The 16,795-nt window shown below is 44.6% G+C and overlaps 1 protein-coding gene across 10 annotated transcripts in view; it reads left to right on the top strand.

The window, feature by feature from the left end:
• The window catches only part of LOC106566233 (plasma membrane calcium-transporting ATPase 2), a 294,986-nt gene that overhangs the window by 260,711 nt on the left and 17,480 nt on the right, over positions 1–16,795 (top strand). For all 10 annotated transcript variants that reach the window (XM_045691977.2, XM_014134115.3, XM_045691982.2 and 7 more), the window contains 6 exons: positions 6,966–7,145; positions 7,609–7,696; positions 7,794–7,900; positions 12,031–12,222; positions 12,608–12,821; positions 15,657–15,868. In XM_045691977.2, the coding sequence (XP_045547933.1) occupies positions 6,966–7,145; positions 7,609–7,696; positions 7,794–7,900; positions 12,031–12,222; positions 12,608–12,821; positions 15,657–15,868 (993 nt within the window). The remainder of the gene's footprint in view (positions 1–6,965; positions 7,146–7,608; positions 7,697–7,793; positions 7,901–12,030; positions 12,223–12,607; positions 12,822–15,656; positions 15,869–16,795) is intronic.

Genomic DNA, 16,795 nt, shown 5'->3' with positions numbered 1-16,795 from the left:
AACACTGGTAAGCTTTGACGAACATTATCCCCTGTGTATAAATACACAGGGGATAATGAGGGAAGATGGGAGACACCTGCTGGGGGGTGGAGACAATCACAAAGACAGGTGAAACAGATCAGGATGTGACAATGGTTTTCACTAGTGATCTTGTTACTATACATATCACCATTCTATATTTGGGTTAATGTTCATTGTTTTGCCCTCTACAAAGCATGGCAGACAACTTACACTCTTTCAATAAAGATTCAGGAGGCATTAGTACCGTTAAGAATCTTTAGTAGAAGATTTTTTGATTGTAAAACTTAACAGCTACAGAAAGGAGAAAATGTATGACAAAAAAAAAAAAATCACTATATACATTCACACACATGGATAAAAATATAGAACAGCATCTCTATCACAAGTTATGAAACAAGAAAACAAGTGTAGCTAGCCCACATGACCACGCAGAAATGGCGACAATTTACATCACAGGAAAGGTGCCACTAAACATATACTCACAAGCTAAGTGTCCACACAGCCTAATAACTGAACATTTAAAATGGCTAGATACATCCAAAAACCAGAGAAGCTTAATTCCGTTACAAAACGATAGCACCATGCTAACGCACAATGTTACGTGAATGGGTGACAGTTAGCGCAATTAGCTTAGCATCATCGGAATGTAGAAAACAAGAATAAACATGTATAAAACATAAATATTATAGAAACAAAATCTGAATTAGCAAAAGCATGTTCTAATAACTTGAAAGTAATTCCAGACTTATTTTTAACCAAGGCCTAGTAAAATGGAATACTAGAGCTTGTCTGAACCTGAAAATTAGCAAATTTAAAGCTACAGTACCCAAATTAGCCACTAGATGAAAACATAGGAAAATATAATACTTAAGTACAGTTATCAGAACATTTATAATTGTCATGGAAACACTAGTCAGACCCTTATGTGTCTAATTCTATTCTTTACACAGAGATCCTATTAAGTGTGTGTGTGTGTAATGTTGGTCTTTACACAGAGATCCTATTAAGTGTGTGTGTGTGTGTGTAATGTTGTTCTTTACACAGAGATCCTATTAAGTTAAAATATGTAGTAATCACTATGAAAATAGATAAACCAAGTCCTACCCAAAAGGACAGTAGGCCGTCATTGTAAATAAGAATTTGTTCTTAACTGACTTGCCTAGTTAAAATAAAGGTTAAATTTAAAAAAAGAAGTCCTACGCAACAATATTCACTATCAAAACAGATTAACCAAGTCCTACCTAACAATATTCACTATCAAAACAGATTAACCAAGTCCTACCTAACAATATTCACTATCAAAACAGATTAACCAAGTCCTACCTAACAATATTCACTATCAAAACAGATTAACCAAGTCCTACCTAACAATATTCACTATCAAAACAGATTAACCAAGTCCTACCTAACAATATTCACTATCAAAACAGATTAACCAAGTCCTACCTAACAATATTCACTATCAAAACAGATTAACCAAGTCCTACCTAACAATATTCACTATCAAAACAGATTAACCAAGTCCTACCTAACAATATTCACTATCAAAACAGATTAACCAAGTCCTACCTAACAATATTCACTATCAAAACAGATTAACCAAGTCCTACCTAACAATATTCACTATCAAAACAGATTAACAAAGTCCTACCTAACAATATTCACTATCAAAACAGATTAACCAAGTCCTACCCAACAATATTGTCCTACCCAACAATATTCACTATCAAAACAGATAAACCATGTCCTACCTAACAGTATTCACTATCAAAACAGATTAACCAAGTCCTACCCAACAATACAGTACAGCCAACCAGGCAAGATATAACCCCACCCACTTTGCCAAAGCACAGCCCCCACACCACTAGAGGGATATATTCAACCACCAACTTACCATCCTGAGACAAGGCTGAGTACAGCCCACGAAGATCTCCCCCACGGCACGAACCCGAGGGGGTGCAAGTCCAGACATGAAGTTCACCTCAGTGACTCAACCCACTCAAGTCGAGAATAGCAAAAAAAATTCTGGCACGACGTGATGCACTCCTCCAAGGGACGGCAAAGAGAAGCACTAGCAAGCCAGTGACTCAGCCCCCGTAATAGGGTCAGAGGCTGAGAATCCCAGTAATGGCAATCAATGAACAGCAGTGTAATGGTGGTAATACATCTAATCAATAATCATTTTAGCAGCAGTGTATGTATACACACACACACACACACACACACACACACACACACACACACACACACACACACACACACACACACACACACACACACACACACACACACACACACACACACACACACACTCGTAAAGCTCCTCCTCAACACCAGCTGTCTCTGATGCTCTAAATGATTTGGTTCTCCTGTCACAGAGGCTGCATCCTAAATGCCACCCTATTCCCTATGGGCCCTGGTGCAAAAGTAGTGCACTTTGTAGGACATTGGGTGAGAGAGTGGTGGGCCGATAGCAGGGTAGCTGTAGCTGGGAGAGGATCTGTAGAGCAAGTACTCATTTACCACTAGTTCCCCTGTGATGCTGCCAGCATGGCAGGATGTGTTGCTTACCCACTAGTTCCCCTGTGATGCTGCCAGCATGACAGGATGTGTTGGTTTACCACTAGTTCTCCTGTGATGCTGCCAGCATGGCAGGAAGTGTTGCTTACCCACTAGTTCCCCTGTGATGCTGCCAGCATGGCAGGATGTGTTGCTTTACCACTAGTTCCCCTGTGATGCTGCCAGCATGGCAGGAAGTGTTGCTTACCCACTAGTTCCCCTGTGATGGTGCCAGCATGACAGGAAGTGTTGCTTCACCACTAGTTCCCCTGTGATGCTGCCAGCATGACAGGAAGTGTTGCTTCACCACTAGTTCCCCTGTGATGCTGCCAGCATGGCTTTACCACTAGTTTTCCTGTGATGCTGCCAGCATGACAGGATGTGTTGCTTTACCACTAGTTCCCCTGTGATGCTGCCAGCATGGCAGGATGTGTTGCTTTACCACTAGTTCCCCTGTGATGCTGCCAGCATGTGTTGCTTTACCGCTGGTATTCCTGTGATGCTGCCAGCATGGCAGGAAGTGTTGCTTACCCACTAGTTCCCCTGTGATGCTGCCAGCATGGCAGGAAGTGTTGCTAACCCACTAGTTCCCCTGTGATGGTGCCAGCATGGCAGGTGTTGCTTTACCACTAGTTTTCCTGTGATGCTGCCAGCATGACAGGATGTGTTGCTTTACCACTAGTTCCCCTGTGATGCTGCCAGCATGGCAGGATGTGTTGCTTTACCACTAGTTCCCCTGTGATGCTGCCAGCATGTGTTGCTTTACCGCTGGTATTCCTGTGATGCTGCCAGCATGGCAGGAAGTGTTGCTTACCCACTACTTCCCCTGTGATGCTGCCAGCATGGCAGGAAGTGTTGCTAACCCACTAGTTCCCCTGTGATGGTGCCAGCATGGCAGGTGTTGCTTACCCACTAGTTCCCCTGTGATGGTGCCAGCATGACAGGAAGTGTTGCTTTACCACTAGTTCCCCTGTGATGCTGCCAGCATGGCAGGATGTGTTGCTTTACCACTAGTTCTCCTGTGATGCTGCCTGCATGGCAGGATGTGATGCTTTACCACTAGTTCCCCTGTGATTCTGCCAGCATGTCAGGATGTGTTGCTTTACCACTGGTATTCCTGTGATGCTGCCAGCATGACAGGAAGTGTTGCTTTGTAGAGGAAAGATGGCCCTCAGTGAACTAAACTTAGTGTGTGCGTGCGTGGGTGTGTGAGATTTTTTGATTTCACCTTTATTTAACCAGGTAGGCTAGTTGAGAACAAGTTCTCATTTACAACTGCGACCTGTCCAAGATAAAGCAAAGCAGTGTGCCACAGACAACAACAGAGTTACACATGGAATAAACAATAAACAAGCCAATAACACAATAAACAAGCCAATAACACAATAAACAAGTCAATGACACAGTAGAAGAAAAAAAATAAAGTCTATATACAGTGTGTGCAAATGGCATGAGGAGGTAAGGCAATAAATAGGCCATAGTAGCGAAGAATTACAATTTAGCAGATTAACACTGGAGTGATAAATGAGCAGATGATGATGTGCAAGGAGAGATACTGGTGTGTAAAATAGCAGAAAAGTAAATAAAAACAGTATGGGGATGAGGTAGGTAGATTGGGTGGGCCATTTACAGATGGACTATGTACAGCTGCAGCGATCGGTTAGCTGCTCAGATAGCTGATGTTTAAAGGTGGTGAGGGAAATAAGTCTCCAGCTTCAGGGATTTTTGCAATTCGTTCCAGTCATTGGCAGCAGAGAACTGGAAGGAAAGGCGGCCAAATGAGGTGTTGGCTTTGGGGATGATCAGTGAGATATACCTGCTGGAGCGCGTGCTACGGGTGGGTGTTGTTATTGTGACCAGTGAACTGAGATAAGGCGGAGCTTTACCAAGCATAGTCTTATAGATGACCTGGAGCCAGTGGGTCTGGCGACGAATATGTAGCAAGGGCCAGCTGACTAGAGCATACAGGTCGCAGTGGTGGGTGGTATAAGGTGATTTGGTAACAAAACGGATGGCACGGTGATAGACTGCATCCAGTTTGGAAGCTATTTTGTAGATGACATCGCTTAAGTCGAGGATAGTCAGTTTTACTAGGGTAAGTTTGGCGGCGTGAGTGAAGGAGGCTTTGTTGCAAAATAGAAAGCCGATTCTAGATTTGATTTTGGATTGGAGATGTTTAATATGAGTCTGGAAGTAGAGTTTACAGTCTAGGCAGACACCTAGGTATTTGTAGTTGTCCACATATTCTAGGTCAGAACCGTCCAGGGTGGTGATGCTAGTCGGGCGGGCGGGTGCGGGCAGCGAACGGTTGAAAAGCATGCATTTGGTTTTACTAGCGTTTAAGAGCAGTTGGAGGCCACGGAAGGATTGTTGTATGGCATTGAAGCTCGTTTGGAGGTTAGTTAGCACAGTGTCCAAGGAAGGGTCAGATGTATACAGAATGGTGTCGTCTGCGTAGAGGTGGATCAGGAAATCAAAGAATCACCAGCAGCAAGAGCGACATCATTGATATATACAGAGAAAAGTGTCGGCCCGAGAATTGAACCCTGTGGTACCCCCATAGAGACTGCCAGAGGTCCGGACAACATGCCCTCCAATTTGACACACTGAGCTCTGTCTGCAAAGTAGAACCAGGCGAGGCAGTCATTAGAGAAACCAAGGCTATTGAGTCTGCCGATAAGAATACTGTGATTGACTGAGTCGAAAGCCTTGGCCAGGTCAATGAAGACAGCTTCACAGTACTGTATTTAATCGATGGCGGTTATGATATTGTTTAGTAACTTGAGCGTGGTTGAGGTGCACCCGTGACCGGCTCGGAAACCGGATTGCACAGCGGAGAAGGTTTGGTGGGATTCGAAATGGTTAGTGACCTGTTTATTAACTTGGCTTTCGAAGACTTTAGAGAGGCAGGGCAGGATAGATATAGGTCTATAGCAGTTTGGGTCAAGAGTGTCACCCCCTTTGAAGAGGGGGATGACCGCGGCAGCTTTCCAATCTTAAGGGATCTCGGACGATACGAAAGAGAGGTTGAACAGACTGGTAATAGGGGTTGCAACAACAGCTGTGGATCATTTTAGAAAGAGAGGGTCCAGATTGTCTAGCCCAGCTGATTTGTATGGGTCTAGTTTTTGCAGCTCTTTCAGAACAGCAGCTATCTGGATTTGGGTGAAGGAGAAGCTGGGGAGGCTTGGGCAAGTAGCTGCGCGAGGTGCAGAGCTGTTGGCCGGGGTTGGGGTAGCCAGGAGGAAAGCATGGCCAGCCGTAGAGAAATGCTTATTGAAATTTTCGATTATCATGGATTTATCGGTGGTGACCGTGTTACCTAGCCTCAGTGCAGTGGGCAGCTGGGAGGAGGTGCTCTTGTTCTCCATGGACTTTACTGACTGACTGCGTGTATTGGTTCCTGACTTCCCTGAACTATTGCATATCGCGGGGACTATTTCATGCTATTGCAGTCCACCACAGGATGTTTTTGTGCTGGTCGAGGGCAGTCAGGTCTGGAGTGAACCAAGGGCTATATCTGTTCTTAGTTCTAAATTTTTTGAAAGGGGCATGCTTATCTAAAATGGTGAGGAAATTACGTTTAAAGAACGACCAAGCACCCTCGACTGACAGGATGAGGTCAATATCCTTCCAGGGTACCAGGGCCAGGTCGATTAGAAAGGTCTGCTCGCAGAAGTGTTTTAGGGAGCGTTTAACAGTGATGAGGGGTGGTCATTTGACCGCGGACCAATAGCGGATGCAGGCAATGATCACTGAGATCCTGATTGAAAACAGCAGAGGTGTATTTGGAGGGCAAGTTGGTCAGGATAACGTCTATGAGGGTGCCCATGTTTACGGATTTAGGGTTGTACCTGGTGGTTTCCTTGATAATTTGTGTGAGATTGAGGGCATCTAGCTTAGATTGTAGGACGGCTGGCGTGTTAAGCATATCCCAGTTTAGGTCACCTAACAGAACGAACTCTGAAGATAGATGGGGGGCAATCAATTCACATATGGTGTCCAGGGCACTGCTGGGAGTGGAGGGGGGTTGGTAACAGGCGGCAACAGCGAGAGACTTATTTCTGGAGAGATTCATTTTTATAATTTGTGTGATTGTGTGTGTGCGTGCATGCATGTGTGTGTGTGTGTGTGTGCGTGCATGCGTGTGTGTGCTTGTGGGAGTGTGTGCGTGCATGCATATGTGTGCGTGCGTGTGTGCTTGTTTTCGTCCTGTGTGAATGAATTGGTAGTTGCAAGGCAGTAATAATGACAGGGTCGTGTGTTCAATTCCTGTTGGGTCCATTTTGTATTAAAATGAAGGCACTCACTGTAGTGTCAGTCAGTTTGGATTTACCATGTGATAGTGTATGCTAAATATCATATTGTCTGCGTGTGCCCTGCAGGTACCAGATGCCATTATAAGGTGCCAGCGTGCGGGCATCACGGTGCGCATGGTAACAGGTGATAACATCAACACGGCCAGGGCCATCGCCATCAAGTGTGGCATCATCCACCCTGGAGAAGACTTCCTGTGTATCGACGGCAAGGAGTTCAACAGGAGGATCCGCAACGAGAAGGGAGAGGTACGCTACAGCAGAGAGAGACAGAGAGCGAGAGAGAGACAGAGAGAGACAGAGAGCGAGAGAGAGAGAGACAGAGAGCGAGAGAGAGAGAGACAGAGAGCGAGAGAGAGAGAGAGACAGAGAGCGAGAGAGAGACAGAGAGCGAGCGAGCGAGAGACAGAGAGCGAGCGAGAGAGAGACAGAGAGCGAGAGAGAGACAGAGAGACAGAGAGCGAGAGACAGAGAGCGAGCGAGAGACAGAAAGAGAGAGAGAGAGAGAGAAGAGGTACAGTGCTCTTGTGCATCTCTCAGGTGAATCCAGGTGAAAGCTATGATCCCTTATTTCTGGGTTTTTCACGCTCAACAGTTTGTATAATATGTGGGGGGGGGGGGGGGGGGGGTGCTACTCCATATTAGGAAAATCTCTCAGGAAACATAGATAAAATACCTTCAGGTTCTGATAGATGTACCTTCTCCTCTGTAGGTTGAGCAGGAGCGCATGGACAAGGTGTGGCCTAAACTGCGAGTCCTGGCTAGATCCTCCCCTACTGATAAACACACACTTGTCAAAGGTGAGAGAGGAGGCCACACTTCCACTCTTCTCTACTCTACTGTACTCTGTTCTGTTCATCTGAACTGAACCCCTGTGTGTTGGGTTGTGTCTTCTAGGCATCATAGACAGCTGCTTGACAGACCAGAGACAGGTGGTGGCGGTGACAGGAGACGGGACTAACGATGGACCAGCCCTGAAGAAGGCTGACGTGGGCTTTGCCATGGTAGGACACGGAGCTGGGTGCATAATGTATCTACCATACCTTCCCATACTGTACCGTACTGCACCACAACACAACACCACCACAACACAACTACACCACAACAACACCACCACAACACCACAACACAACACCACCACTACACCACAACTACACCACAACAACACCACAACACAACTACACCACAACACAACACCACCACACCACCACAACACAACTACACCACAACACAACTACACCACAACAACACCACCAAAACATCGCACTACAACACAAGATTTGAATGGAGAAATCGTTCCTATCAGTATTGACATTTAGCAAACTTTTTTTTCTGTGTGGTGTTTTGGAAAACACATGATACGGTATGATGATTGATTTCCATATGATTTAAATATATCAATATATAATGTATCAATGTATCAATATATAATATATAGATCTATGTAGCCTGTAATGTACTTATCTTTGTAATGCAGACATCGCGGTTTAAATATTTTAATCCTTCGCTTGTTTGTAACAATTGCAAAGACATGGGCAACTTTCTATTTGTAGTCAACTTCGTTCTGAAGTTATTAGCATCACAGAGAGACAGATAAACATCTTGATTGTGTGTTTAGCAGAGATCTTTTGTATTTAAAGTGATACGGGAGGTAAAAAAAAAAAGCATCTAACAAGGCACTTAACTGTTCTACGATTGGTCTGATGCAGTCAGTAAATAACGAGTGTTTTCAGGGGCAACTTTAGTAACGGTGGTTTTGGGAAACAGCTCGGGCATTTAATGATGCTCCTATGAAGGTTCTAACGATAAATCCAGCCTTAAGATGCTTTTGGGGAAACTGGGCCAAAGTTGTTATTGTATAAGAGAATGGCTCCATCCCAAATGACACCCTATTTCCTATATAGTGTACTACTATTGACAATGGCCCATAGGGTCTGGTCAAAAGAAGTGTGCACTTTGTAGGTGAATAGGGTGCCATCTAGGACACATAAACGTGTTCTCAATAATCTACATGGTTAAATTTTGGTAATGCATAAATATTGTAGGAAATGTTTGATCTAGATAGAACAGAAATGCTAGCTGTGACAGATGTAGATGTACTATGACTCAGATGTACTATGACTCACTTTAGCATTACAGCTAGCTACAACTACTATGACAGATGTAGTATTACAGCTAGCTACAACTACTATGACAGATGTAGTATTACAGCTAGCAACACCTACTATGACTCACTTTAGCATTACAGCTAGCTACAAATACTATGACAGATGTAGTATTACAGCTAGCTACAACTACTATGACTCACTTTAGCATTACAGCTAGCTACAACTACTATGACTCACTTTAGCATTACAGCTAGCTACAAATACTATGACAGATGTAGCATTACAGCTAGCTACAACTACTATGACAGATGTAGCATTACAGCTAGCTACAACTACTATGACAGATGTAGCATTACAGCTAGCTACAAATACTATGACAGATGTAGCATTACAGCTAGCTACAACTACTATGACAGATGTAGCATTACAGCTAGCTACAACTACTACGACAGATGTAGCATTACAGCTAGCTACAACTACTATGACAGATGTAGTATTACAGCTAGCTACAACTACTATGACTCACTTTAGCATTACAGCTAGCTACAACTACTATGATTGATGTAGCATTACAGCTAGCTACAAATACTATGACAGATGTAGCATTACAGCTAGCTACAACTACTATGACTCACTTTAGCATTACAGCTAGCAACAACTACTATGACAGATGTAGCACTACAACTACTATGACAGATGTAGCATTACAGCTAGCTACAACAACTATGACAGATGTAGCATTACAGCTAGCTACAACAACTATGACTGACTGTGGAGTGGATCCATTGTTAGTAACCTTGAAATGTCCTGGTAAAACACAAGCAGCATCCTCACTACTACACACAGTAACCCCACCAGCCCTGCTGTAGATACAGTGGAACAGGACTGCCCCTTAGTGGACACATGTGATAAACACAATCAGAAATACTATTAACATTGCTATTCAGGTCACTGCATTGCACATACAGTACAATATGATGGTGCTAGATTCACATATAAAATAAGGAGTAACTCAATTATGTTTATTCAGTTATCTGAATCTCCGTATCTGTAGCTATATCTACATTTTGGTGATGAGTTTACACTCTTTTATTTCCCCCAAATCAGAATAATGAATGACTAAATATTCGTACCTCAGTTAGGCGATATTATGATAGTGTCTTCTATGACTGACGATACACAGCCATCGTCGATAGTGATTACTTTGTGACGTGACAGAGGATACCTAACTTATTTCAACGTGTGCAGTACAGAGGAGCAGAGGACAGAGGTCAGACAGTAAACAGCAGTGCATTAAATGTCTACATTATATTCCTATTTATTAAAGATATATTAAGAAATATATTTACAGATGTTGGAGAACAATGTAGACATGTTTACGTTTCTCCAAAGCAGCACTAACTGTCTGTTTTTGTTTGCTCTCTCTCTTCAATAGCAGATGATGTCTGCTATTTAGCCGTTTCATGATCAGACAAGGAATCTTGTTTGATCAGGAACAGGAAATCTGATTTAAAAAAAATCCTTCCATGTCATTGTGAAGCAAACAGCTCAAAGCCTAATCCTACTATTTAAATATTTCCCAAATATTTAAAACAAAGTGTTTGTTTTAAAAGTTTCTGCTTTTAAATGGGAACCATTATGTCAGTCGGAGTCTATGCTGTTCTCAAATCACAACTTTATTTTGAATTACAAATATTTTAGGCCACAATAAGTGAAATTGAACAAACAATACGAAGAAGGGAAAAATGTAATGAGTCAAAAGAAAACTGAGGCTACAGCGAAGGAAAGCTGAGGAAAGAAACACGTAGCTGGCCTTAAGTCTATCTCCAGATTATTCTAGCAATGTGCAACTTACTACAACACATGTAGTAGCCTAGGCCTATTATGAGAAGAAGATGAGACAAAAATGCTAATCAGTTTAGAATTAACCAGTTCTGAGGACAGGAGAGTTGCTCTGCAGCCTGATGATTTACAACCATCACAAGAAGCACAGCCAGCGAGACTCCTTGATTGTCACCTGCTCTCTCTGCGCACCTCATCCCACAGACATGCTAACGTACACTACATGACCAAAAGTATGTGGACACCTGCTCGTTGAATATCTCGTTCCAAAATCATTCCCATTAATATGGAGTTAGTCCCCCCTTTGCTGCTATAACAGCCTCCACTCTTCTGGGAAGGCTTTCTACTAGATGTTGGAACATTGCTGCAGGGATTTGCTTCCATTCAGCCACAAGAGAATTAGTGAGGTCAGGCACTGATGTTGGGCGATTAGGCCTGGCTCGCAGTCGGTGTTCCAATTCATCCCAAAGGTGTTCGATGGGGTTGAGGTCAGGGCTCTGTGCAGGCCAGTAAAGTTATTCTATGGACCTCGCTTTGTGCACGGGGACATTGTCATGCTGAAACAGGAAAGGGCCTTCTCCAAACTGTTGCCACAAAGTTGAAAGCACAGAATCGTCTAGAATGTCGTTGTATACTGTAGCGTTGAGATTTCCCTTCACTGAAACTAAGGGGCCTAGCCCGAACCATGAAAAACAGCCCCAGACCTCCTCCACCAAACTTTACAGTTGGCACTATGCATTGGGGCAGGTAGCGTTCATTTGGCATCCGCCAAACACAGATTCGTCCGTGGGACTGCCAGATGGTGAAGCATGATTAGAGGCGAGCTTTACACCACTCAAACCAACGCTTGGCATTGCATATGGTGATCTTAGGCTGGGTTTGCGTCTGCTCGGCCATGGAAATCCATTTCATGAAGCTCCCGACTAACAGTTCTTGTGCTGATGTTGCAGTTTTGGAACTCTGCAGTGAGTGTTGCAAAAGAGGACACACTTCACCACTAAGTGGTCCTGTTCTGTAAGCTTGTGTGGTGTATAACTTTGCTGTTGAGCCATTGTTGTTCCTAGACATTTCCACTTCACAATAACAGCACTTATATCTCTCCAGGGTACAGCCGGTATTAAACCATACCTCTTTTCTCTGCAGGGTACAGCCAGTATTAAACCATACCTCTTCTCTCTCTGCAGGGTATAGCCGGTACAGATGTGGCCAAGGAGGCGTCTGACATCATATTAACGGACGATAACTTCAGTAGTATAGTGAAGGCTGTGATGTGGGGGAGGAACGTCTACGACAGCATCTCCAAGTTCCTCCAGTTCCAGCTGACTGTCAACGTGGTGGCTGTCATCGTGGCCTTCACTGGGGCCTGCATCACACAGGTAACACACACACAGCTGACTGTCATAGTGGCCTTCACCACACAGGTAAAAAACACACACACACGACTGTCATAGTGGCCTTCACTGGGGCCTGCATCACACAGGTTATGCTCACCAGTGTAATCAGAATGAACAGTGAGGGTGAGATCCCTGCATTGTACCCCCTGTGGAGAGCAATACTGCTGGAGTTAAGAGTTTTAATCGATCCTGTGAAATGCCTTTGTACCATTGTAGAAACACATCCATAGTATACTACCAGGATCTGAAGCTGATGCTAGTATCTAATGTGTTCTCTTGCAGAACTGTGTCCTGATGACAATCAGGATTCTCCCCTGATGACAGTCCAGTTGTTGATCTGTAGTCTCTAATGTTAACCACCCTGTAGGATTCTCCTCTGAAGGCGGTCCAGATGCTGTGGGTGAACTTGATAATGGACACCTTTGCGTCCCTGGCCCTGGCGACCGAGCCCCCCACCGAGGCCCTGCTGATGAGGAAGCCGTACGGCCGCAACAAACCGCTGATCTCCAGCACCATGACCAAGAACATCCTGGGACATGGCATCTACCAGCTGGTCATCATTTTCTCCCTGCTGTTCGTCGGTACGTCATTATGTTTTAACAGTCCTCTTCTATTTTATACCTTTATTTAACTAGGCAAGTCAGTTAAGAACAAATTCTTATTTTCAATGATGGCCTAGGAACAGTGGGGTTAACTGACTTGTTCAGGGGCAGAACGACAGATTTGTACCTTGTCAGCTCGGGGATTCGAACTTGCAACCTTTCGGTTACTAGGCCAACGCTCTAACCACTAGGCTACCCTGCCACCCCACTCTAACCACTAGGCTACCCTGCCGCCCCAGGCCTATTGGGTTATTTCTTGGAGAGTATAGAGAGAGAGGATGGTCAAGGGAGATGGTGTGCTGAAATAACAGTGGGCCTGTGGAATCCAGAGTCCAGCAAAATTAAGGCAGTTTTTAAAAACATTACAATACATTCATAGACTGTGTGCCCTCAGGCCCCTACTCCACCACATATATACAGTACAAAATCCATGTGTACGTGTGTGTATAGTGCGTATGCTATCGTGTGTGTGTGTGTGTGTGTGTGTGTGTGTCTTTGACTATGTTTGTGCTGCTTCACAGTCCTCGCTGTTTCATAAGGTGTTTTTTTAGTCTAATTGTACTGTTTGCATGAGTTACTTGATGTGGAATAGAGTTCCATGTAGTCATGGCTCTATTTAGTACTGTGTGCCTCCCATAGTCTGTTCTGTGAAGAGAACTATTGTGGCATGTCTTGTGGGGTATGCATGAGTGTCTGAGCTGTGCGCCAGTAGTTCAAACAGACAGCTCGGTGCATTCAACATGTCAATACCTCTCATAAATACAAGTAGTGAGGAAGTCAATCTCTCCTCCACTTTGAGCAAGGAGAGATTGACATGCATATTATTAATATTAGCTCTCTGTTTACATCCAAGGGCCAGCCGTGCTGCCCTGTTCTGAACCAATTGACATTTTCCTAAGTTATTTTTTTGTGGCACCTGACCAAATGACTGAACAGTAGTCCAGGTGCGACAAAACTAAGGCCTGTTGATAGTGCTGTTAAGAAGGTAGAGCAGCGCTTTATTATGGACAGTCTTCTCCGCATCTTAGCTACTGTTGTATCAATATGTTTTGACCATGACAGTTTACAATCCAGGGTTACTCCAAGCAGTTTAGTCACCAATGCTTGTCTTTCATAATTTGGTCAGATATTGTAAAACGTGTTTTGTTTCCAAAAGGTATCAAAATTGTCAACAAAATTACACCCATTGAGCTGCAATAATCACGTAGCCAAAGCGTTCAATGCCGCGATTCAGAGAGGACACAGGGCCAGATATGATGGGTCTTTTGTTAGTGTTTAGCAGTCAATCAACTCTTTAATATCCAGTTTCAACTTTTCAGAACTGCCCTTCATAATGTCATTAAAACCCCACATGGACTACGATAGAATCAATTTCCATTTCCTGGCGTAGTACATTCGGGAGCACCTTAGCAATGTAATTTACTTGAGCTCTGGGATAGGACATAGTTTTTGCATCAGGAACGGTCACATTTCTTACCATGGAGCCGCCCAGAATCACGGCTGGCGAGAAGGACGAGGAAATCCACTGACTCCCACGCTTCTCAGGATTCAGAGAACCTTTTGTGGACGTGTGTAGACTTTAATGGACAGGTCGAGAGGCAGGATAACTTAAGCCCGTTGCTCCTGGCGCAGATACAGGCACCCTCAGTGACTAGGGTGCAGGAAGATCAGGCTCCAGGACGGCGAAACTATTAGTTGTTTGTACCGGGCCTCTTGCTGGGAGTGTAGACTGCTTTGCGGGAAGTCGCTGTCTTCGGCTTCCATGGGTCGTGACATGCGACCATCGTTGATTGTCTTGCTTATCTTGCTGTGTTCTTTTGACTCCACTATCAGATGTGGGAGCTCCAGGCAACACCGGCCAGTCGGATAACTACAAACGACAAGGCGGAGATGCACCCAACAAGCGTGAACGCCGTCCAGCCACTGGCATAAAAAATGTAAACATTCCTCTCTGCATTTTTCACAGTTTCTTACGTAGGCTGGCGACCTGAGTCATCAATGAAGCCACCTCAAGCCTATAATCCTCGGCAAGTAAACAATTTCCGCATTGGAACTCTGAGTGGTCCGGTTTGTCCCGAAAATAGTGCGTAAAAGATAGAGCTTCTACAGCGCTGCAACCGTTCATTTACCTCTCCAGACAAAGAGGGCTCCATTGCAAAACTCATCTGGTACCAACTTCGTTAGCTTGATGGCTAGCAGCTTAGTATCTCTGTCAAGCAGGCTTCAACCTGTCTGTTAAGCGGGATTCCGGGACAAGAAACATCTTGGTCTGTTTCATTTTTTTTTTTTTTTTTACAATCGCTAACATCCTTCAGTCCAACGTGTAGTCACATTTTCATAACTCTAAACACAATTAGCACAACATCCATCTGTTGTGGAACATACTGTACCATTAACACAATTCATGTTTTTTTCCACAGAATATCAATTAACACGTTTCTAAAATGCTTACATTGGAAGCCACGGTTTTGCATTTTGAAATGAGGAGTTGGAATTTCCTGAACAAAATTTGGTTTTGAGCACAATTTGGCTAATTGTGTGATGTAGGTGTGTTGCTGTGTTAAGAGTTTAGCTAAAGTATCTTAAGTATAGGTAAACGCTTGTAAATGGGAAAATGTAGCATTTTACACCCTGAAAGTAGTGTATGGGCCACGAGAAACTGCAATTCATGGTTCGGTTTTGCCCCTACAAGCTTCAGCTTACTTTAGCCCCAGTTTAAAATCTATGGCAGTGATAAGGACTCCTCCAGGTGAGCAGATCTTTAGCAACAATATATATCTCTCTCTCTTTCTATCTCTTCTCTCTCTATCTCAGGTGAGCAAATCTTTGACATAGACAGTGGTCGTCACGCTCCGCTCCACTCCCCTCCGTCAGAACACTACACCATCATTTTCAACACCTTCGTCCTCATGCAGCTTTTCAACGAGATCAACGCCAGGAAGATCCACGGAGAGAGGAACGTCTTCGACGGAATCTTCAGGAACCCCATCTTCTGTTCCATCGTTTTCGGAACCTTCGCCATCCAGGTAAGAAACCTTCACCATCCAGGTAGGAAACATTCGCCATCCAGGTAGGAAACATTCGCCATCCAGGTAGGAAACATTTGCCATCCAGGTAAGAAACATTCGCCATCCAGGTAAGAAACATTCGCCATCCAGGTAGGAAACATTCGCCATCCAGGTAAGAAACATTCGCTATCCAGGTAGGGTAAATTCGCGATCCAGGTAGGAGCATTTGCCATCCAGGTAGGAACAATGGCTATCCGGTTAGAAAGCATTCGCGATCCAGGTAGGACCATTTGCCATCCAGGTAGGAGAATTCCCTATGGGCCCTGGTCTAAAGTAGTGCACTGTATAAAGAATAGGGTTCCATTGTGGACGCACCAAGGTTAGGACTTGAAGCTTACTGCAGCTGTTCCAGACCTGATGCTTAGTCCAATACAAGAGACCAAAATAGATCCTGATCGCTGATGCCTTGAAAACATACAGCTGGGATCAAAGAGTGAATTATTTCACGTCTGGATGTAATTCTAGATTTTTATTGTTCAGTTTGGATGTTTTATTTCCCCCCTGTGTGTGTCTGTGGGCGTGTCTGTTGGTGTGTCTGTGTGGGGGGGTTGTCTGTGTGGGGGGGTTGTCTGTGTGGGGGGGTGTCTGTGGGTGTGTCTGTGCCCGGGGGGTTGTCTGTGTGGGGGGGTGTCTGTGGGTGTGTCTGTGGGGGGGGGTTGTCTGTGTGGGGGGTGTCTGTGTGGGTGGGTTGTCTGTGTGGGGGGGTGTCTGTGGGTGTGTCTGTGGGGGGGTGTCTGTGGGTGGGGGGGTCTGTGTGGGGGGGTCTGTGGGTGGGGGGTGTCTGTGTGTGTGGGGGGTGTCTGTGCGGGGGGGTCTGTGTGTGTGGGGGGGTCTGTGTGTGTGGAGGGTGTCTGTGTGGGGGGGTCTCTGTGGGTGGGGGGGTCT

Source organism: Salmo salar, chromosome 12 (genome assembly GCF_965601325.2).
Source record: "Salmo salar chromosome 12, fSalSal1, whole genome shotgun sequence".
Lineage (NCBI taxonomy): Eukaryota > Metazoa > Chordata > Actinopteri > Salmoniformes > Salmonidae > Salmo > Salmo salar.
Note: the sequence above shows the minus strand (reverse complement) of the source record. Positions and strands in the feature narration are given on the sequence as shown.